The 17,500-nt window shown below is 42.5% G+C and overlaps 2 protein-coding genes across 2 annotated transcripts in view; both read right to left on the minus strand.

Annotated features, from left to right (window-relative positions):
• The window catches only part of LOC135093192 (uncharacterized), a 21,958-nt gene extending 6,351 nt beyond the window's left edge, over positions 1-15,607 (minus strand). Inside the window, exons 1-16 of the mRNA XM_063992167.1 lie at positions 15,585-15,607; positions 14,390-14,484; positions 12,567-12,692; positions 12,232-12,356; positions 11,493-11,557; positions 10,387-10,525; positions 9,915-10,039; positions 7,771-7,996; positions 6,691-6,852; positions 6,237-6,413; positions 5,297-5,449; positions 3,961-4,239; positions 2,839-3,047; positions 1,694-1,921; positions 735-962; positions 430-625 (exon numbers count right to left, since the gene is read on the minus strand). Of these exons, the coding sequence (XP_063848237.1) occupies positions 430-625; positions 735-962; positions 1,694-1,921; positions 2,839-3,047; positions 3,961-4,239; positions 5,297-5,449; positions 6,237-6,413; positions 6,691-6,852; positions 7,771-7,996; positions 9,915-10,039; positions 10,387-10,525; positions 11,493-11,557; positions 12,232-12,356; positions 12,567-12,692; positions 14,390-14,484; positions 15,585-15,607 (2,556 nt within the window). The remainder of the gene's footprint in view (positions 1-429; positions 626-734; positions 963-1,693; positions 1,922-2,838; positions 3,048-3,960; positions 4,240-5,296; positions 5,450-6,236; positions 6,414-6,690; positions 6,853-7,770; positions 7,997-9,914; positions 10,040-10,386; positions 10,526-11,492; positions 11,558-12,231; positions 12,357-12,566; positions 12,693-14,389; positions 14,485-15,584) is intronic.
• Positions 15,608-16,310: 703 nt separating this feature from the next.
• Positions 16,311-17,500, minus strand: part of LOC135093222 (uncharacterized) — an 11,949-nt gene continuing 10,759 nt past the window's right edge. Inside the window, exon 4 of the mRNA XM_063992212.1 lies at positions 16,311-16,526. Within this exon, the coding sequence (XP_063848282.1) occupies positions 16,433-16,526 (94 nt within the window). The 3' untranslated portion in view covers positions 16,311-16,432. The remainder of the gene's footprint in view (positions 16,527-17,500) is intronic.

Below are 17,500 nucleotides of genomic sequence, written 5' to 3' on the forward strand. Positions count from 1 at the left end.
AGTCATATCTTGGATGCCATAGAAAAGCAGGAATGAAAGATTGGGAATACTGGCTAACTCTTACATTAAAGTGGAGGAAAGAATAAGGTTAAGAGAAAGTAGAAAGCCTTCTGCAGCGAAGCCGCGGGATGAAAACATACTGTTAGGAATATTAGAAGGGCAATTAGCATGAAAGTAGCGATAGAAGATAGCATGAGATGCATCATTACGGCGGGCTAAGGTGAGAGAGAGAGAGAGAGAGAGAGAGAGAGAGAGACGATGAAAACTCAATTAGAGAGTTGATGAATTTTTTTTTTTATTTAATCTTGTTCAAGAGAGTAATATTAAACTGACATCCATTTTTTTTATAAATTTCTCAACTTTCCAAATACCTAAAGTTATGAATATCACAGCCAGATACCTTTCTCACCACCTCACCGCCTCCCTCACCTGAATCACCCTCACAGGAGTAGTGGAAACTTGCAGAAGGCCAAACAGACCCTCTCCCTCGCAGGTACACTTAAGCCCCTCAGCCGAACCCTCCACTGCTGAAGAACACGAATTGTAATCCACCTGAAGGACACCTGTTGGGTCCACCTGAAGACGAGCGCAGGTAACATTCCATTCGGTCTCTTCCTTGTCAAGTCTGGTGGTGGTGGAAGTAGTGATTAAAGCAGTGGTGGTTGTGACACTAGTAGTAGTTATAGTAGTGGTGGTAGTTGGGTAGTGAGGATAGTGGTTTATAATTAACTCACCTATCTTTTTCATCAACTGGTTCACGACTAGGAGGGAAAGAACAGGAGAACCACAGATGAGACGTGACACTGAGGGCGTTGGTGGTGTTGGCGGTGGTGGTAGCAGTGGTGGTGGTTGTAGTGGTGAATGGCATGAAAGTGGAGTGAGTGGAGTTGCCAGCATTCTTCTCCACCACCAGCACCTCCACCCACGGGGACGCCACCTGCCAGTCCACCAAATATGAAGTCCTGCAGGAAAAAAAAGATTAGACGGATGGATAGATAAAGTTAGATAATAGAGAGATAGAAATAGATAAACACTGACAGAAAATTAAACAGACAGACAGACAGAAAATTACAGAGCAACATTCCTTTATCACCTACGTTTTTTTCTCTATCTTCACACCGTTCTCTCTGTCTCTTGTTCCATTCCTTCTACATTATCAATCACAAACGGCCGTGAGAGATCCCGACGCTTTCTTACTGTCTGGTTGTCTTATGTATTCCTGTGTCGTCCCTCTTACTTCACATCTTACCTAGAATTATTTCCTTCACTTCTTCCTTTTCTCTCTTCTTTCCCCGACTCTCTCCGTATTAATCTCTCAGTCTCGCTTCATTCCTTCTTTGTGTCTCTTTACTTATGAACTAACTTATTTTCTCGCAGTTAGGTAAACAACAGCAACAATAAGAGAAGAACATGAATAACAAATAACTACTACGACTGCAGCAACTGCAATTAACTGAAACACGAAATAACAACAAATACAACAACTAAACTACAACAACAACAACACCTGCAACACTATCTACTACTACTACTACTACTACAGTATTAATATCAACATCAACAACAATAACACACCCATAACAAGACCACAGATACCTAGACACCAAGAAGAACAGTGGGAGGGGAGACCCGTTGCAAAGACTGATTCCCACTCCACTCCCTAGCGTAAAGTGTTGCCAGAACCAAGGCTTACCCCAGGACTGCCTTCTCTCGTGGCTGAGGGAGGAAAATATCAGGGTGGAGGTACATCAGCACGCCAATCCTTACAATCTCCTCCTCCTCCTCCTTCTCCTCCTCCTCCTCTTCGCCCTTCAGGTGCTCCTCTCGCGTACTTCGTCTGCTCCTCCCTCCTTCCTCTATGGACGGTATGGGTGGTGCTGTCTTCACCTCCACCTTCACTGAGACTGCCATCACCACAGGCCTGCAGTAGTGGTGGTGGTGGTGGTGGTGGCAGCAGCAGTATAAACTAGTATACTTCAAGTTTTCCTAAGTTCATGTACTCTTCCAGCAGCTTTTGATAAATTCACCTGACTGCCGCCTAGGCCCCTTGGATAATTATGAATGTTTGACATTTTTCTCTAGTTTAAGACAGAATATATATATATAAAAAAAAAGTATCAGATCTCTATTTCAAACATAGAAAATTGTTACTTGGTCCTAAATAACTGTTATCTAAACGCTAAATGTTTAATAAAACTAAATGCTACATCTCAAACCCATGAGTTGCGCCTGAGTGTAATATACTAATAGAATGCATCAATTTGTAATACTTCAGTCTCAATTTAACGTCAATTTCTTTCATGACTCTTCCTAAAACACCTTTGCCTACTGTGCACCCTTATGTACTCTGGCCGTGTCACGTAACCTTCCATGTACCCACTATTTTCAGATACCCTCTGAAAAAAAGGAAAAAAAAAAAGATGCACCCAGGCTTGTATAAAGTACGGCCGTTTTATCCTTGAGAAAAGCATGGCGTAGATAATTTCTGGTCTACACACACACACACACACACACACACACACACACACTATCCTTCCTCTGATTATAAGGTTATGTACAGCACTCGTCGGCTTGCATCCCTTCCCTATCATCTCCCAAATTCGTCTTACTACTCCCCTCCTCGTTATCCCCTCAGATCTAGATACTCGCACGCACACACACAAGAGTTAACCAGTATTCTCAACCATCCATCCCTTTCTTCGATAAACTCTGGAACTCCCTGTCTGCTTCTGTATTTCCACCTTCCTATGACTTAAATTCCTTCAAGAGGGAGGTTTCATGACACTTATCCCCTATTATCCCCCATCCCCACTTGCAGCACCTTTATTCCTTTCCTACCTTTCTCCGCTACCAGCGTCTTCCTTCCCTCCCTTCTCCACGGGCTTCTCCACCTTCAGGAACGCCGGGTACTCAATCTTTGTGGCTGGGCTCAGAGACACACTCGACACACTCGCTACCCTCGCCACCAGGTCCGCCAGTCTAACCTCCTTGCCCTGAACCACGGCCCTCAGTCCTCCCCTTGTGAGCCGCAGCATCTCCCCGACGTCCTGCAGAAGGATGGTCAGTAAAAGATCATATTCTGAAGCACTTCTGGCCTCACCTCCACTGCATCCAAAAGGTTCTATTCGAAGTTATACGGGTTTTAAGGTTATTTTTAGGTAGTGATAGATCAACAAGATTTCTACGTTATCAAAAGGAGAAACACTCTTGAGAACCCGACCAATCATCTCTGTGGCCTTTGACAATAGTTGTGGTGAGAGAGCAAAGCGTTTCAGAATACGGGCCTAAGTCTCTTGGTAGCTACGAAACTGACTACAGAAATTGAGTGTTTAGTCTAAGGCACCTCAGCAATGTCATATGGCGGAAGGAGGTAGCCAGGAGGAAAGTAAATACGGGAGATGAAGATTTTCAGTATAGATAGAAAGACGGAGACGTACACAGGAAGATTAATAGAAAATGGACAGGAGATACAGTAGACGGTGGATATGGATAGAAAAGAAAAAAAAAATAAGGAAATACAGAACGACAGGAAAGACAGACAGAAAATATGGCAAAATAAAAGACAGACAGTGATGGAGACAATGACAAAATGAAAGACAGACAGGGATGCAGACCGAAAAGACAAAGCATAGATCCAAAAACAAAAAGGGAGGAAAGAAAAAGAACGAAGATTAAAAAAAGAAAACACACATGCAAACTCTGACAGACTGAATCACAAACAGACGGAGATAGAAAAACAGACAGCCAAGCAGACAAACCGAAAGACAGAAAGGAAGGACAACTCAAAGCTATACCCACACTACAGAATTTATACCAAGGAGTGCCTTATATCAACCGAAGGAGAGGCTGGATGAACAAAGGTAAGGAGCTAGAACCATAGGGCTGCTGGTCATTCCTTTACACTACACACACACACACACACACACACACACACACACACACACACACACACACACACACCTGGCCACTGATGACACCTCGCTGCTCCACCAACACTTGTATCACCTTCAGGAACACACTGAGAGGGATCTGAAATTGGCGCTTCCCTTTCCCCTCCTCCTGCTCTTTCCGTCTCCTCGCCGCTTCCAGAAGGTCCAGAATCCTCAGAACGGTCGCCCCCTCCCCTGGCAATAAGGTCTTGTTTGGCTCTCCCTCCTTCAGGATCCCCAGCAGTGTCCTAGCCACGTCCGCAGTGTTGCCAGCAAGGGCGTTGTAGCCTCGCGCGTACAGAAGTAGTGGCTGCGCAGGAGAAGAAAGACTTGTTGATTGGCTAATTGACTAATTTGACTGACTGACTGACTGATTATTTGATTAACTGACTGGTTGACTGATTTACTGACTAACTGACTGATTGATTTATTAATTGATTGGGTTTCGGCGCCACAGCAGTGAGGTCATACAGCAGCAGAAGAAAAAAAAAAAACGGTGGTAGTGGTGGTGGTGGTGGTGGTGACAGATACTTCCCAGAAAGCTGTGGAAATAGTGAAAGTTGATACGATTTGGGACGGTGTGATTTGGAGAGCTCTAATATAGTTTTTTTTTTTTTTTTTTTAAAGCGACGACACTTGTTTCTGATGCTTATGAGACGCCGAAACAATATTTTGCTGTTGATGAGACATGAAACACTAATTTTAGAGGGATTCTCCAAGGCGAGAATAATCGTTAGTGTACATCTGGGAGACTGAAGAAATACCCTGAGTGGTTGATAGGATATAAAGTGATTTTTGGAAGATTTCTAGCGAATCTTAAATGCAGCAGTTGCGAGATACCAGGTATATGTAATTCTTAACCCTTTCACTACCGAACAAGTCTATCATAATCCTGTAGTTTATATATGGGAGCACCTTTTTTTGCCTTTGACGGGATCTCGTTACGTAAAAAATAATAATAATAAATAAAAAGTTCTGCAGCTTACAAAAAAAGTCAAAGCAAAATAAATAAATAAATAAATGTCACAGCAAACAATCTTTCACAGTGTTCTAAACGGTAACAAAGGACGACCATAGGAATGAAAGGGTTAACCCAATTAAAAAGGCATTCAATACAGGAGGCAGCTTGAGCCCGTATCCTGAAACGCTAGGCTTTCTCATCACAACTGTTATTTTCATAGAGCAGAGAAGATTAACTGAGTTCTCAAGAGGTTTTCTCCTGTTAATTGTATAAAAATCTTATTTTGTCACTAGGATAGTAAAAATACTTGAAAAAAAAGAAAAAAACATGCAACTTCAACAAGAGCCTTTTGAAAATGGTCGGAGTGCAGCAGAGAAACGCTTCAGAACATGGTCCTTGTAGTCACCGTCATGAGGTAGGTCAGCGCGGGACGGACACACGCGGAGAAGTCTGGGGTGCGCCAAGTAGCGGCAGTGGGCGGGGCTTGGGCGTGACAGGCGCGAGTAGCTCCTTCTCCCGTGTATCCTGAGGGGCACTGCTCGTGGGCAATTACTCCAACCTGCAGGAATACATCTAACCTGTACTGTGCTGCCGCTGTGTGAGTGTGTGTGTGTGGGGAGGGGTGAGACTACTGATAGTGGTTGGAGAATACTAAGGAAATAACAGACAGCAACACCCCTGATGGGCCTAACAGACGAGAAGGAACATGTAGAGAAAGAAGAGGAAGAAGGAAAGAAAGAAGAATAAACAGAAAAGGAAGAAGGAAAGGAAAAAAAGAAACGAGAAACAAGAAACAACGAGGAATAAGGAAGAAAGGGGGAAGAAAAAAGGATTAAAGAAGGAAGGAGGAAGAAACAAGAAAGGAGGAAGAAACAAGAAAACCAAGAAGAAAAAGAAAAATAAGGATGGTAGTTGTAGTAGTAGAAGTTGGCGGCATCGTACCTGAGGGAATAACTTTCGTACACCTTCATTTGGACAGCATTCTATAGAGGGTGCTGATCAAGTTACTGGCGACGCACCACCAATATATTCTAATTAATATCTCTCTCTCTCTCTCTCTCTCTCTCTCTCTCTCTCTCTCTCTCTCTCTCTCTCTCTCTCTCTCCTGATCTTTGCTTCTTTCTCTTTGCTTTTGTTGTTGTTGTTGTTGATACTATAGCAGGACAGAGAGGAGGAAGGAGAAGAGGAGTAGGGGGAAAAGTAGGAGAAAAATGAACGAAGAAAAGGAAGAGTAAGAGGAGGGAGAGGAGTAGGGGGAGAAACAGGAGGAAGATGGGAATAAGTAGGAGGAGGACGAGGAAAAGTAGGAGAAAAACATTATCAGAACGAAGACAAGCGCCACGTACCGCTGTTAGTGGCCAGAGGATGCCGTAACGTTGCTCCTGAAGGCAGGTGAGCGTGGCGGGCGTGACCACGTGCACCTCGCCCTCCACGCTGGCCTCTTCCACGCCCTCCAGGTCACGGTCCGCGTCCCACACCAGGCCCTCCTTCTCCCGCATCATGCACGTTACTTTCATTGTTTCCTATAGATTTTAGAAGTGTTACGTTAAGTTAAGACAGTGATGAGAGAGAGAGAGAGAGAGAGAGAGAGAGAGAGAGAGATAAGATGTATTATTTTGAGGAACAGAAAAGAATGATTTAGGGAAAATAAAGGAATATAAATAAGATAAAGAAAAGGAGATAGGAGGAGGATGAGGAGGAGGAGACCGAAAAAGAAAAAAAAAAAGATGATGATGATAAAGAAAAAAGAACAACAACAGCAGCAGCAACAACAACAACAACGACGCCATGCCCACAGACCGAGACGCCGTGGAAAGTGATGGAGTAGCCTCGTCTGGGCAGGATGGCGTGCGTGAGGCCAGCGAAAGCGTGGGCGGGCTCCTGGCTCCAGCGGGCTTGGTAGTGCTCCAGCTCCGCCCACAGACGGTTCTTGGTGGTGCAGGAGAGAGTCACGTTCTCGCCCTGAAGGTGTGAGTGAAGAAACTGTAACGTATGTACGTGTGTGTGTGTGTGTGTGTGTGTGTGTGTGTGTGTGTTATGATTCTGTCTTTGTTCACCATATATAATCTTTTTGTTCACCGTATATGACGTAAAAAAAATCTTTGAAAACACATTTTTTTGTCACTAAACTACTACTACTACTATTACTACTACTACTACTACTACTGTGTATTTTAAAAGGACACAGGCAAAGGCAACAAAAGTGATAAAAAAAAAGCCTACTGAAGGCGCCTGTCCCTATAGAGTACAGTAAAATAATAACGAGTATCCAAAATTTGCGAAACGCCTTGACCAATAGAACAAGAAAAACAAATCCCTCTGCAAGATCACAGATGACCACAACTGCGATTATAAGTAAAGGATCAGCAAACAAAAGAGGATCAAATTTGGTTATTCGACTTTTCAAAATGCACATGATGACACATTCTTATAAAAGAACGAAAAAGCTGCGTGGATGTTGAGAGGGAGGTAGGAAAGAAGGAAGGAAATAAAGAGGATAATGAGTGAGGGAGAGAAAATAGGAAGGAGAGAGGGAGGAAGAGAGGTTACGGAGGGAGATCGCCGGGGAATAAAATGAGTTTTATTGGAGAGGTAAAGAAGGAAGGGAAAGGAGTTGAAAAGATTAGGAAAGACGGTGGGTTGATGGAGGAGGAGGAGGAGGAGGAGGAGGAGGAGGAGGAGGAGGAGGAGGAGAAAAAAAAATAAGAAAAGGAAAAAGAGAAAAAAAGAAAAGGAAAAAGAAACAAAAGAAGAAAAAATAAAGGAAAAAGAGAAAGAAGAGCAAAACAGCGAAAAAATCTAAAAAAAAAACAAGAAAGTAGAAGAAAACCAGTAACAACAGAAAACAACAACAACAACAAAGACAACAACTACACCCACCCTGTGCACTGTCACCACGCTGGGCTGCAACACAAGTTCCAGAGACTCGTTCATGCCCACCACCACCTCCCTGCTGGCCCTGTAGCTCCGGTCCTGCACGTGGCACTGGAAGATGCCCCCATCCTGCTGCCGCGCCTCCTCCACCCTCACCACCTCCTCACATGAGTTTTCCGTCGCGCCTCTCTGCGTCAGAATGTGTAGCCTAGGTGTTCGGGATTCGTAAGAACTGTCGAGAAGAATGGGTTAGTTATTTTGACGCCGAGACAACTTGCTTAAAAGGCATCGCTTCACAAGATCGATAAAATGCATGAATAAAAAGAAAAAAAAAAGATAAATAAATAAATAAAATAATAATAATAATAATAATAATAATAATAATAATAATAATAAACTAAACTAAATGAATAAGCTAAAAAGACTCAATTAAACAATAGTTCTTATCTAAAACACTGCTGAGCGTCAGCGTATGTACGAGTATGTGATGGGTACCGGATAATGAAAGCTCAAATCTAATCAGATTTAGAAGGCAGACTGGAAAGTGAAATTTTCCAAGGGATGTCCTTAGTAGGGGACAAGATTTCCTTAGATTAACACGAAATAAATATTAATTTCCCATCTTGCTTACAATTTGATCATAGAACATTCATTTTGATGTCACCGAAAGGTTTTTTGGGAGCTTCAACTGTATATGCCAAATAGAGGTGTGACTACTGACCTACGTGTGTCAGGTCGAATGTCACTAATTAGTTATATAATTTTCACTATTATCTGAATGCTGCTGAACGGGATTTGTCGGTGATATTGGGTTAATTACCTCATCAGTACCAATAGCTTTTGTTACGTTTGATGCTTTATCGTTAAACGTGTGGTAAGCACGATCGGCTTAAAGGATAAAAAAAAAAAAATAAAATAAATAAATAAATAAAATAAAAAAAAATCCCCTCATATACTTCAATTGCGGCGAAGAATGATTTTAGTTTTTATTCAGTGCAAATTATACTCATTTTCTTCACCTTCCGCAAGGGGAGGATCTCCCCTTGTCCTCCCCGCCCCGCCCCATTTTCTCTCTCTCTCTCTCTCTCTCTCTCTCTCTCTCTCTCTCTCTCTCTCTCTCTCTCTCTCTCTCTCTCTCTCTCTCTCAGAAAATAAATGCAAAATACAAATAAACTATACCACTACACCAGTGTTGCGTGCACTAAGTTGGCCGAGCCGGGCTTGCGCAGCATATATCTATGCACATCGGGGAAAATTAGATATGGTGCGCATGCGCAAGAAACACTAAGTTAGGAGAATTTAACATCAGAATATCTACCAATAGTTCCTATACAGATTGTTGCTCACTTACAATGATGCATTTTCTTATTTTGTATGTACTCAAAAATACCAAACCTATAGTAATAATCACATTTTAAGAAGCCATGAATGACGGAAGATGGGCAGGATCTTCCGGTGACATCTGGCAACTCTTGTGTTGCGTGAGTGTTGCGTGCACTCGTGCACTAAGTTCTGCGCATGCGCAACATGAAAAAGCGTACCTTTGTATTGGGCGAGAAAGACCTGTAGTAGTACTATTCAGTACAACAGTGTTTACTGGTTCCTTGTTCACTTATAAAATATGCATTTTCTTGTTTTATATTATTCCCAAAATACCCAATTTACGATAAGAATGTGTGTGAAACTATGACGGAAATTCACTGTTGTTGTCTTGAAACTCCATCTAAGTAAAGTTATCATCAAACGGCATGCGACCAAAATTATTAACTCCAAGCTGACCTAAATTGGCTTCATGCACCAAATAACTATAGAGCATGTCGTTGGTTGTAAAGTAAAAATAATTGATAATATTCACGGTACACGACTAACCACTGCAAGCCCTCAGCACACATTGAGACACGATATATTCACACGCTTAGTGTTGCCAGAACTTCCCAGTCAATGCAACCTGAACTCGCCAAGAAAATAGGGGTAAATAGGCAGGTATTGATAAGAATTCTTTGACCACAGTATTACAAAATATATCCCACATAAGAACTGGTCAACACCTTACATGAAAATAACGCGCACAAAATTACTGAAATAAAATTAAATAAAACTTGAATCAGGACAAAACTAATAACAAGAGCGTCTCTCACACATATACCCACCAGTTAGTGACGCTGTGGTCGAGTACCAGGTTGCCATCCTTGTACCAGATGAAGCGCAGGTGTGGCCCTCCGTACACGGGGCACCTCAGCAGTAGGTAGCCCACGTGCCATTCCGCCCCTACTGGCTGTGAGAGGGGAAGGAGAGAGAGAGAGAGAGAGAGAGAGACTAAAGTCCAGCACAACACACACACACACACACACGTATTAACCACAAGCCCTGCATCTCAGAAAACAGGGACTACCACGTGTAGGCCTGATGACTTCTTGCAGCTTCCCATATTTTCTTAAGTCCTCATGTTCTTAAAACTCCAGTACCACCCGGACTCTAAAACATCACTTAGTACATTTTGTAGCACTTAGTGTGTAGTTACATAGAAATTTGAAAGGATTTCAAAATATTTGTGAAAGAACAAAGGTATTTCAAAATAATCACTAGAGAACAAAAAAATTCACTGCAGACTCTTGTTCTCACCCCAATGGAGAGCTGCGGCGCCACTGCTGCCGTGACGTGGGTGGCGGTGGGGAAGTGTTGGTGCCATGTGGTGGTGTTGGCGAGTCTCCGAGCCAGTGCCGCCCCGCTCACCTTCACCAGCGCTTCCACTCGCCCCGACCTGTGGCATGAAAGGGGTCAGTCAGACAGATGGTTGATTTCTTAGGTGGTGATGACTGGCTGGTAGATACATTTAGTACAGGGACTGCCTCGTGTATAGGCCTGATGGTTTCTTGCAACTTTCTATACATTTAGTACAGGGACTGCCACGCGGCCTGATGGTTTCTTGCAACTTTCTATACATTTAGTACAGGGACTGCCTCGTGTATAGGCCTGATGGTTTCTTGCAACTTTCTTTATGTTATGTAGGTACTATTCACGTTCTCATGGTATCCGGTGTCCTGTCTCGGTAATGGCATTATCACAGTACATATACTTTGGGAAGTGCATGTCTCAAAATCCAGTGCTTTCCGTGTATATAAATATTATATAAAATGGTATATGGACTATTTATTTTCCTTGTAGGAGGGGCACTGGCCTATGACAACAAAGTAAAAAAAAAAAAGTCCACTGTAGGTGAGGGCACAGTCTCTTCTGAGTCAAGTGTAAAAAAAGGATCATCCAAATTTTGAGAACTGTCTTGAAACATCCGTCTTGAAACAGTTAAAGACAAAGGTACAAGGAAATACAGAAACAAGCGAGGAGTTCCAGAGTTTACCAATAAACAGAATGAAAGATTTAGAACTGCTCTATATAGTAAGAACTCCGCAAAGACTATGAGAAACTGAGGATGTAATGGGTGGAGGGAATTGCCTGGTACTGATTTGTCTGAAAAATTTTGTACAATATGCCATAACTTCCATAGCTAAATGTAAACATCTGGATCACATCTTCAGAGAGAGAGAGAGAGAGAGAGAGAGAGAGAGAGAGAGAGAGAGAGAGAGAGAGAGAGAGAGAGAGAGAGAGATGCAGGCAGACAAACAGAATATACTGATTTAAGAGAAGCGACAGAAAACAACCAGTGGAGTCAAGAACGCCTCGAGGCATCTCAGTATTGGGCCCCCCAGCGTGCACTCTCCCAGACACACCTGCTGCTGACGGAGAGGTTCCTGTTGTAGGCCGCCGCTCCGTACTCTGCCAGCACATCCAGGGTCTGCGTGGGGGAGGATAAGCACGTGCGAGGAGATAATGAGAGGCGGAACGACGATAACAACGATAACAAAACGCACTTCCGTCATCATTTATTCTCATACTTCTTTCAATATTCTTCACTCAACCTTTTCTTCTCTCTTTACTACTTTCAACCACACTGTCTGTCCCCCATTATTTAATTTGACTTGATTTGACGATAAGAACAATAACAGAAGGAATGTAATTTACTAATCATCTCAGCATAATCTTGTATTCTCTAGAATGAGAGAAAAAAAAAGGAAATAGGAGAAAGGGGAATGTAATATACTAATATATCATTACATAATCTTGTATTTTCAGGAACTAAACTAGTCCTCCTATAATTAACTTTAGGGAGCGACACATCGAACGCATTTTTCCTGACCTAACTCCTTCACACATAAAAGGACAAAGAAAAAATGGAAAAAATGGAAAATTCACACGCAAAACAAAGTGAAAAGAATAAAGAAAATCGGCTATACTTAGACTTTCCTCACCGTCAGTATACCATCAGGCGAGCACCCAAATAAAAACATAGTAGTGCCTAATGATACGTTTACAGTTTTCCCTATTGTCTCTGTAGCAGATTCCCTTTTCCCTCTAAGTATTTCCATCCATTCCCCAGCGGTGTGCCAAGTATATATGCGTACAGCTTACGTTGTTCACAGCCTCCTCCTCAGTGTACTCGTAGCTTCTCGCGGCGCTCCTCTCGCTGTCATCCGTCCCGCTGCCACCATTTTCGTCCTGCGCCACCTCGATCACCACCGCCACGTCCCACTCGTCTCGGGTACAACAGAATACTCGTACAATACTCACTCTTAGAATACATTAATATCTCGCTCTCACTCTTTCTCTACTTCGATATCTACATCTATGTCTACCTTTATACCTACTTCTATTCCTCTGAAAATTTGATAACAGTTCTAAGATCATCAACATACAAAAAAAGTGAAATCATTAATCATTATACCATTATCACACACACACCTTACCTTGTGGCACACACTGAGTTCGGTCCACCAGGCGGTACCCGGCGCGGCAGGAGCACAGGGGCACCTCCTCCAGGTTCAGGATCTGCAGGTGGCATAGGTGATGGCAGCCCAGCAGGCCCTGGCACGCTGCGGGGAGGGACGCGGTGGTGGTGGTGGTGGTGATGGTGACGGCGGCGCGGCGGTGGTGATGGTCCAATGTGTAACAGTAGTAGTAGTAGTAGTAGTAGTAGTAGTAAAAATTAAAATGATAGAAGAGGGCAAGAGAAGGAACAGGAAGAGAAGGAATAGAAAGAAAAGGAGAAAGAGGAAGAGGAGGAAAAGAAAAACGAAAGAAAAGGAAAAAAGTGAAAATACAGTAGTAGTAGTAGTAGTAGTAGTAGTAGTAGTAGTAGTAGAAATAGTAATAATAGCAGAGATAGAGATAAGAGAGAGAGAGAGAGAGAGAGAGAGAGAGAGAGAGAGAGAGAGAGAGAGAGAGAGAGAGAGAGAGAGAGAGAGAGAGAGAGAGAAAATGGTTCTACTAATCCTCCAAAAAAAATATCAATAAACTACTAGAAAATGAGATGAAACATATTGCAACACGGTCCCTAATGCTTCAACACACTCCTAGTATTGCTAGGAGAATGTTGTCAGGCCCTTTAATGAGAGAGCCATTGGTCTTTCCTTCACACGCTGGGAAACATATACATTTTTTTTTTTCTCATTGATGTCTTTTGATAATTGATTGGAACTTGAGATACTACCCTATTTTCTCCTCCTTTTCCTTCTTCTCCTCCTTTTCCTCCTCCTCCTTTTTTTTTTCTTGTCACTCTTCCTGTTCTTCCTCTCCTTTTTTCTCAAATTCCCTTCATATCTTCTTCACGCTCCTTTCTTCTTCTCCTCCTCCTCCTCCTTTTAGTGTTATTACTCATGTTCTCCCTTTCTTTTTCCTACTCCCCATCAATCACATCCTCGTCTATTTCTGAGTTTTATCTATCTCCTTTACGTATTTCTTGTTATTCTCCTCCTCCGCCTCCTTCTTCCTTTCTCTACTGCAAATTTGTTTTTAATCCTGCTCTCCTTTCTCTTCCATTTATTGTTTGTTGTTGTTGTTGTTGTTGTTGTTGTCCTCATTCTTCATGTCTTATCTCTTCATCTTACTTCTCTATCTTCCTTCATTATGTCCTCTCCTCTCTTTTCTATTATAGTCTTCGTCCTTCTCCTCTCCCTAATCTTTTTACGCTCCCTTCTTCATGTTCCTCCTCCTTCCTGTCCTCTCTCCCTCTTACTCTTCCTCCTCCTCTTCCATCATCGTTTCTACTTTTTCTCACGTTCCTTTCTTCCTTTTGTGTTCTTCTGCCTTCCTTCTACTCCTCCATCACCATCAATATTACCATCATTTCCTCCTTCTCCTTCTTCCTATCTACTCTTTCTCTTTTAATCTCCTCCCTATTCTTCCTTCTTCTCTCTATGTGCTGTTCTTTTCATCCTCCTTCTCCTCCTCCTCTTCCCCATCACCTCCTCCTTCTCTACATATTTCTACTTTCCCTATCCTCCTTCCCCTTATCCTCCTCCTCTTCTCTATGTACTACTGTTATTTTCCTCCTCCTTCTCCTTCTTTCTCCTGCTCTTGTCATCTTCTTCCTTCTCCCTTCTTCTGTTCCCGTCATTATTCTCCTCCTTATTTTCTTCTCCTTATGTACTCCTATTCATTTTATCATCCTCCTCCTTCCTCCTCCTCCTCCTCCGCTATGTACTGCTCCTTTCATTCTCCTTCTCCATATGTGCTCGACCTCCTCCTTCACCCTCCTCCTCCTCACACTCCCTCCCGTCGGTGCACTCACAGGAGTCTCGCGCAGGGATGGAAGTGTAGTGGTGGCGGCAATTCACCCCGCGGTACTCCTCAAAGCAGTGGCACACGCTCTCCCCGCTGATGTACCTTCGCAGCCACACACCATGAGAAGGAGGGAAAGAAAATGGGATGATTTATTAGTCAGTGTAATCTAAAGACGAGTGGTGGTGTGCGTTCGTAACTGGAATAAATGGTGATGCTGGAGGTAATATTAACAGCAGTCCATCTTATCCATATCTTGCTAATTTTTGTAAATGTATTCCGTTTCCTCTTAGTGCTTACCTGCAGATACCGCGTCCTTGGCACTGTCCGCGTCCGGCACATCCTCCCCCGAGCTGGCAGTGATCCCAGAAGCGTTCAGGCCACACCGGCACTCAAATTTGTACTTCCTGAAGGCGGCGGTGAAGGGGAGAGATGGGGTTAGAAGGCTTAGCAGAATGGCGCCAGGAAAGTTGAGGTGTTTTTTAGGGAGTTACTTAGTTACGTTATCAGGTAGTCGGTCATTCTTAGTCACTCAGTTTACAGTCAAATAAAGGCGCTAGGAAATATGGTTTGTCTGCCAGTCAGTCATTCAGTCTACAATCAAGTCGACCATTCTCAGCCAGTCGCTCAGTCTTTAGTCACTCAATTTACAGTCAGTCAATCTAGTACAGTCAGTCAGGCAAAGAGATAAGGGAAGATAGGACGTCTGTCAGTCAGTCAGTAGGTCAGTTTACAGTTTGTTAATCAGTCTACAGTCAGTCAGTCAGTCAGTCAGTCAGTCAGTCAGTCAGTCGATCTCTCTCTCTCTCTCTCTCTCTCTCTCTCTCTCTCTCTCTCTCTCTCTCTCTCTCTCTCTCTCTCTTATCGATTACTCCCTTCACTCAGCGCCCGGATCGAACCGCCATCACACAGGCGGCTCAGTCCATCACAATCAATTTGCAAACTCACCCATTAATAACATATCCCTCCTCCTCCCTCACCCATCACCCATCACCCGTCACCCGCCACACTCTCGCTCTCTCTCCCTCCTCTTCCTCCTCCCCAACACTGAAATTCATTAATAAAATCCATCCATGGCAAAGAGGAACATTATAAAGGAAAACTGAGGATTGTTGGAGTGTACAGGGCAGTAGCATAGATGTGGTTTGATATCACTATGTATACTCATCATCATCATCATCATCAGACACTACATCTTTTCACACCTCTCGTAATTCTGAATACTCATTTTTGACAATACTCTTCTGGGACTGCCATCTTCAGTGGGCCTTTGTTATTTATTTATTTATCTGTATTTTTATTTATTTATTTAATTTGCTGGTTTTTTGTTACCCTTGGACAGAACCCCTCTTAGTAAACAAATACCAGCTACGTGTTTACATACTTTACGCCACCCCAGCAACAGTTACTTCTCTTCTCTTCTCCCTTGGTTTCGCTGTCTTATCTCGAATATTTTTACCACCCTCTAGTGAAAGTCATTTTTTTAAATTTTCAAGGACATTTTCGTGATTCTAGTGATAGTTTAACAAGCATTCTACTTTGTCACAGGAGTCACAAGATGAGAACCTGATTAATGATTTTGTGGTCTTAGAAAAATACTTCAAGGTGCTTTAAGAATGTGGGTCCTCATCTCTCCATCCAGTTGTGTGTTTGTACTGCCACCATGCACAGTCACCCAAAAGAGGGACGTCACGAGGTCCAGTAATTCAATGTCTATAAATCAAACGGAAATTATGTAATATATAGATAGATTAAATTCTCTTGCATTACAACTTTCACAAAGATCAAAAAGAACTACTGATGTGAAAGGTGAAAGTAGTTCTCTTTTTTTCTTCTTTCTTTTTACCTGTAGTACAATAAATCATTGAAGCTTCTGGGAACTGTACACATACTAATAATAATCCTTTACGATACTTATACGGCTAATATCACGAATCTAAAGTCAAATTTGAAGACAGAACAGGGTGACAGTGTTATCAGACCTTAACAACAAATTACTGTGACACTCCCATTCTGCTTTTATTTTATTTACTTTATTTTCTCCTGAGCTGGACTATTTGAATGAGGAAGAGGTGACATTATAACTCAATCCAATCCCATTTTGCTCATTGTTCGTAAAGTGACGATGCAGCGGAGGTTCTTCTAAACTGAAAAGCAGCAAGATGAGGCAGAAAATTTTACCATAACGGAATATGCTCAGAACACGTTAATATATGAAAAGAAGAAGACTGAGGTGCGCCCTGCGTGAGTGTAGTCTTGAAGTGGATAGAACTTAGTAGCACAGATGTGAATTCATGTTCTTTTCGTAAATGGGTCAGCCTGGATTCGAAATAAAAAGTCTTCAGTGGGTACATTTATATGAAAAAGAAATATTTATATTCTAAACAAAGGGGACAAAGAAAAAAAAAACAATTATACTCAACATTGTGAAAAAATAATAGAATAATAATGATAAAGAAAAGGAAAAGAAAATCATAAAATATGCAAATATAAGAACAGAAAATTAATGGTATATTGTAATTAATCCTTCATGATTATTAAATGTTCTGATTGGTCCATCCATTCATCCTCTCTCTCTCTCTCTCTCTCTCTCTCTCTCTCTCTCTCTCTCTCTCTCTCTCTCTCTCTCTCTCTGCCTCTACACCGTATATTTATCAACGTCATTCATTTTATTTATCATTTACTCTCCCTCTCTCTCCCCCTCTCTTCCTCCCTCCCTCCCTCTCCCTCTCTCTGGCTGTTGCTAGGGGGCGCATCCCCCCCGCAAAGTCAGAGGTGGGGCATGATTAATGGTGGATGTGAGGGGGGAATTTCTTATTGTTCCATCCTCCTCCTCCTCCTCCTCATCCTCCTCCTCCTCCTCCTCCTCCTCCTCCTCGTGCTCTTTCTCCTGTTCCGCCTCCTCTTTCTCCGTTTTCTTTTTTTATCTTCTTCAATTTTCTCCTTAACTTATTTGTAGTGATTTTATTTATCTAGTTATCTATTTCTTGTTTTCTGATTTCTCTTTTTCTTCTTTCTCCCTTCTCTTCCATCTTCCTTTCCTCTTGCTCTTCTTCTTTCTTCCTCTCCTCTTCCTCATCCTCCTTCCTTTCCTTCTCTTACTCCTCCTCCACCACCAACA

This window comes from Scylla paramamosain, chromosome 42 (genome assembly GCF_035594125.1).
Source record: "Scylla paramamosain isolate STU-SP2022 chromosome 42, ASM3559412v1, whole genome shotgun sequence".
Classification (NCBI taxonomy): Eukaryota; Metazoa; Arthropoda; class Malacostraca; order Decapoda; family Portunidae; genus Scylla; species Scylla paramamosain.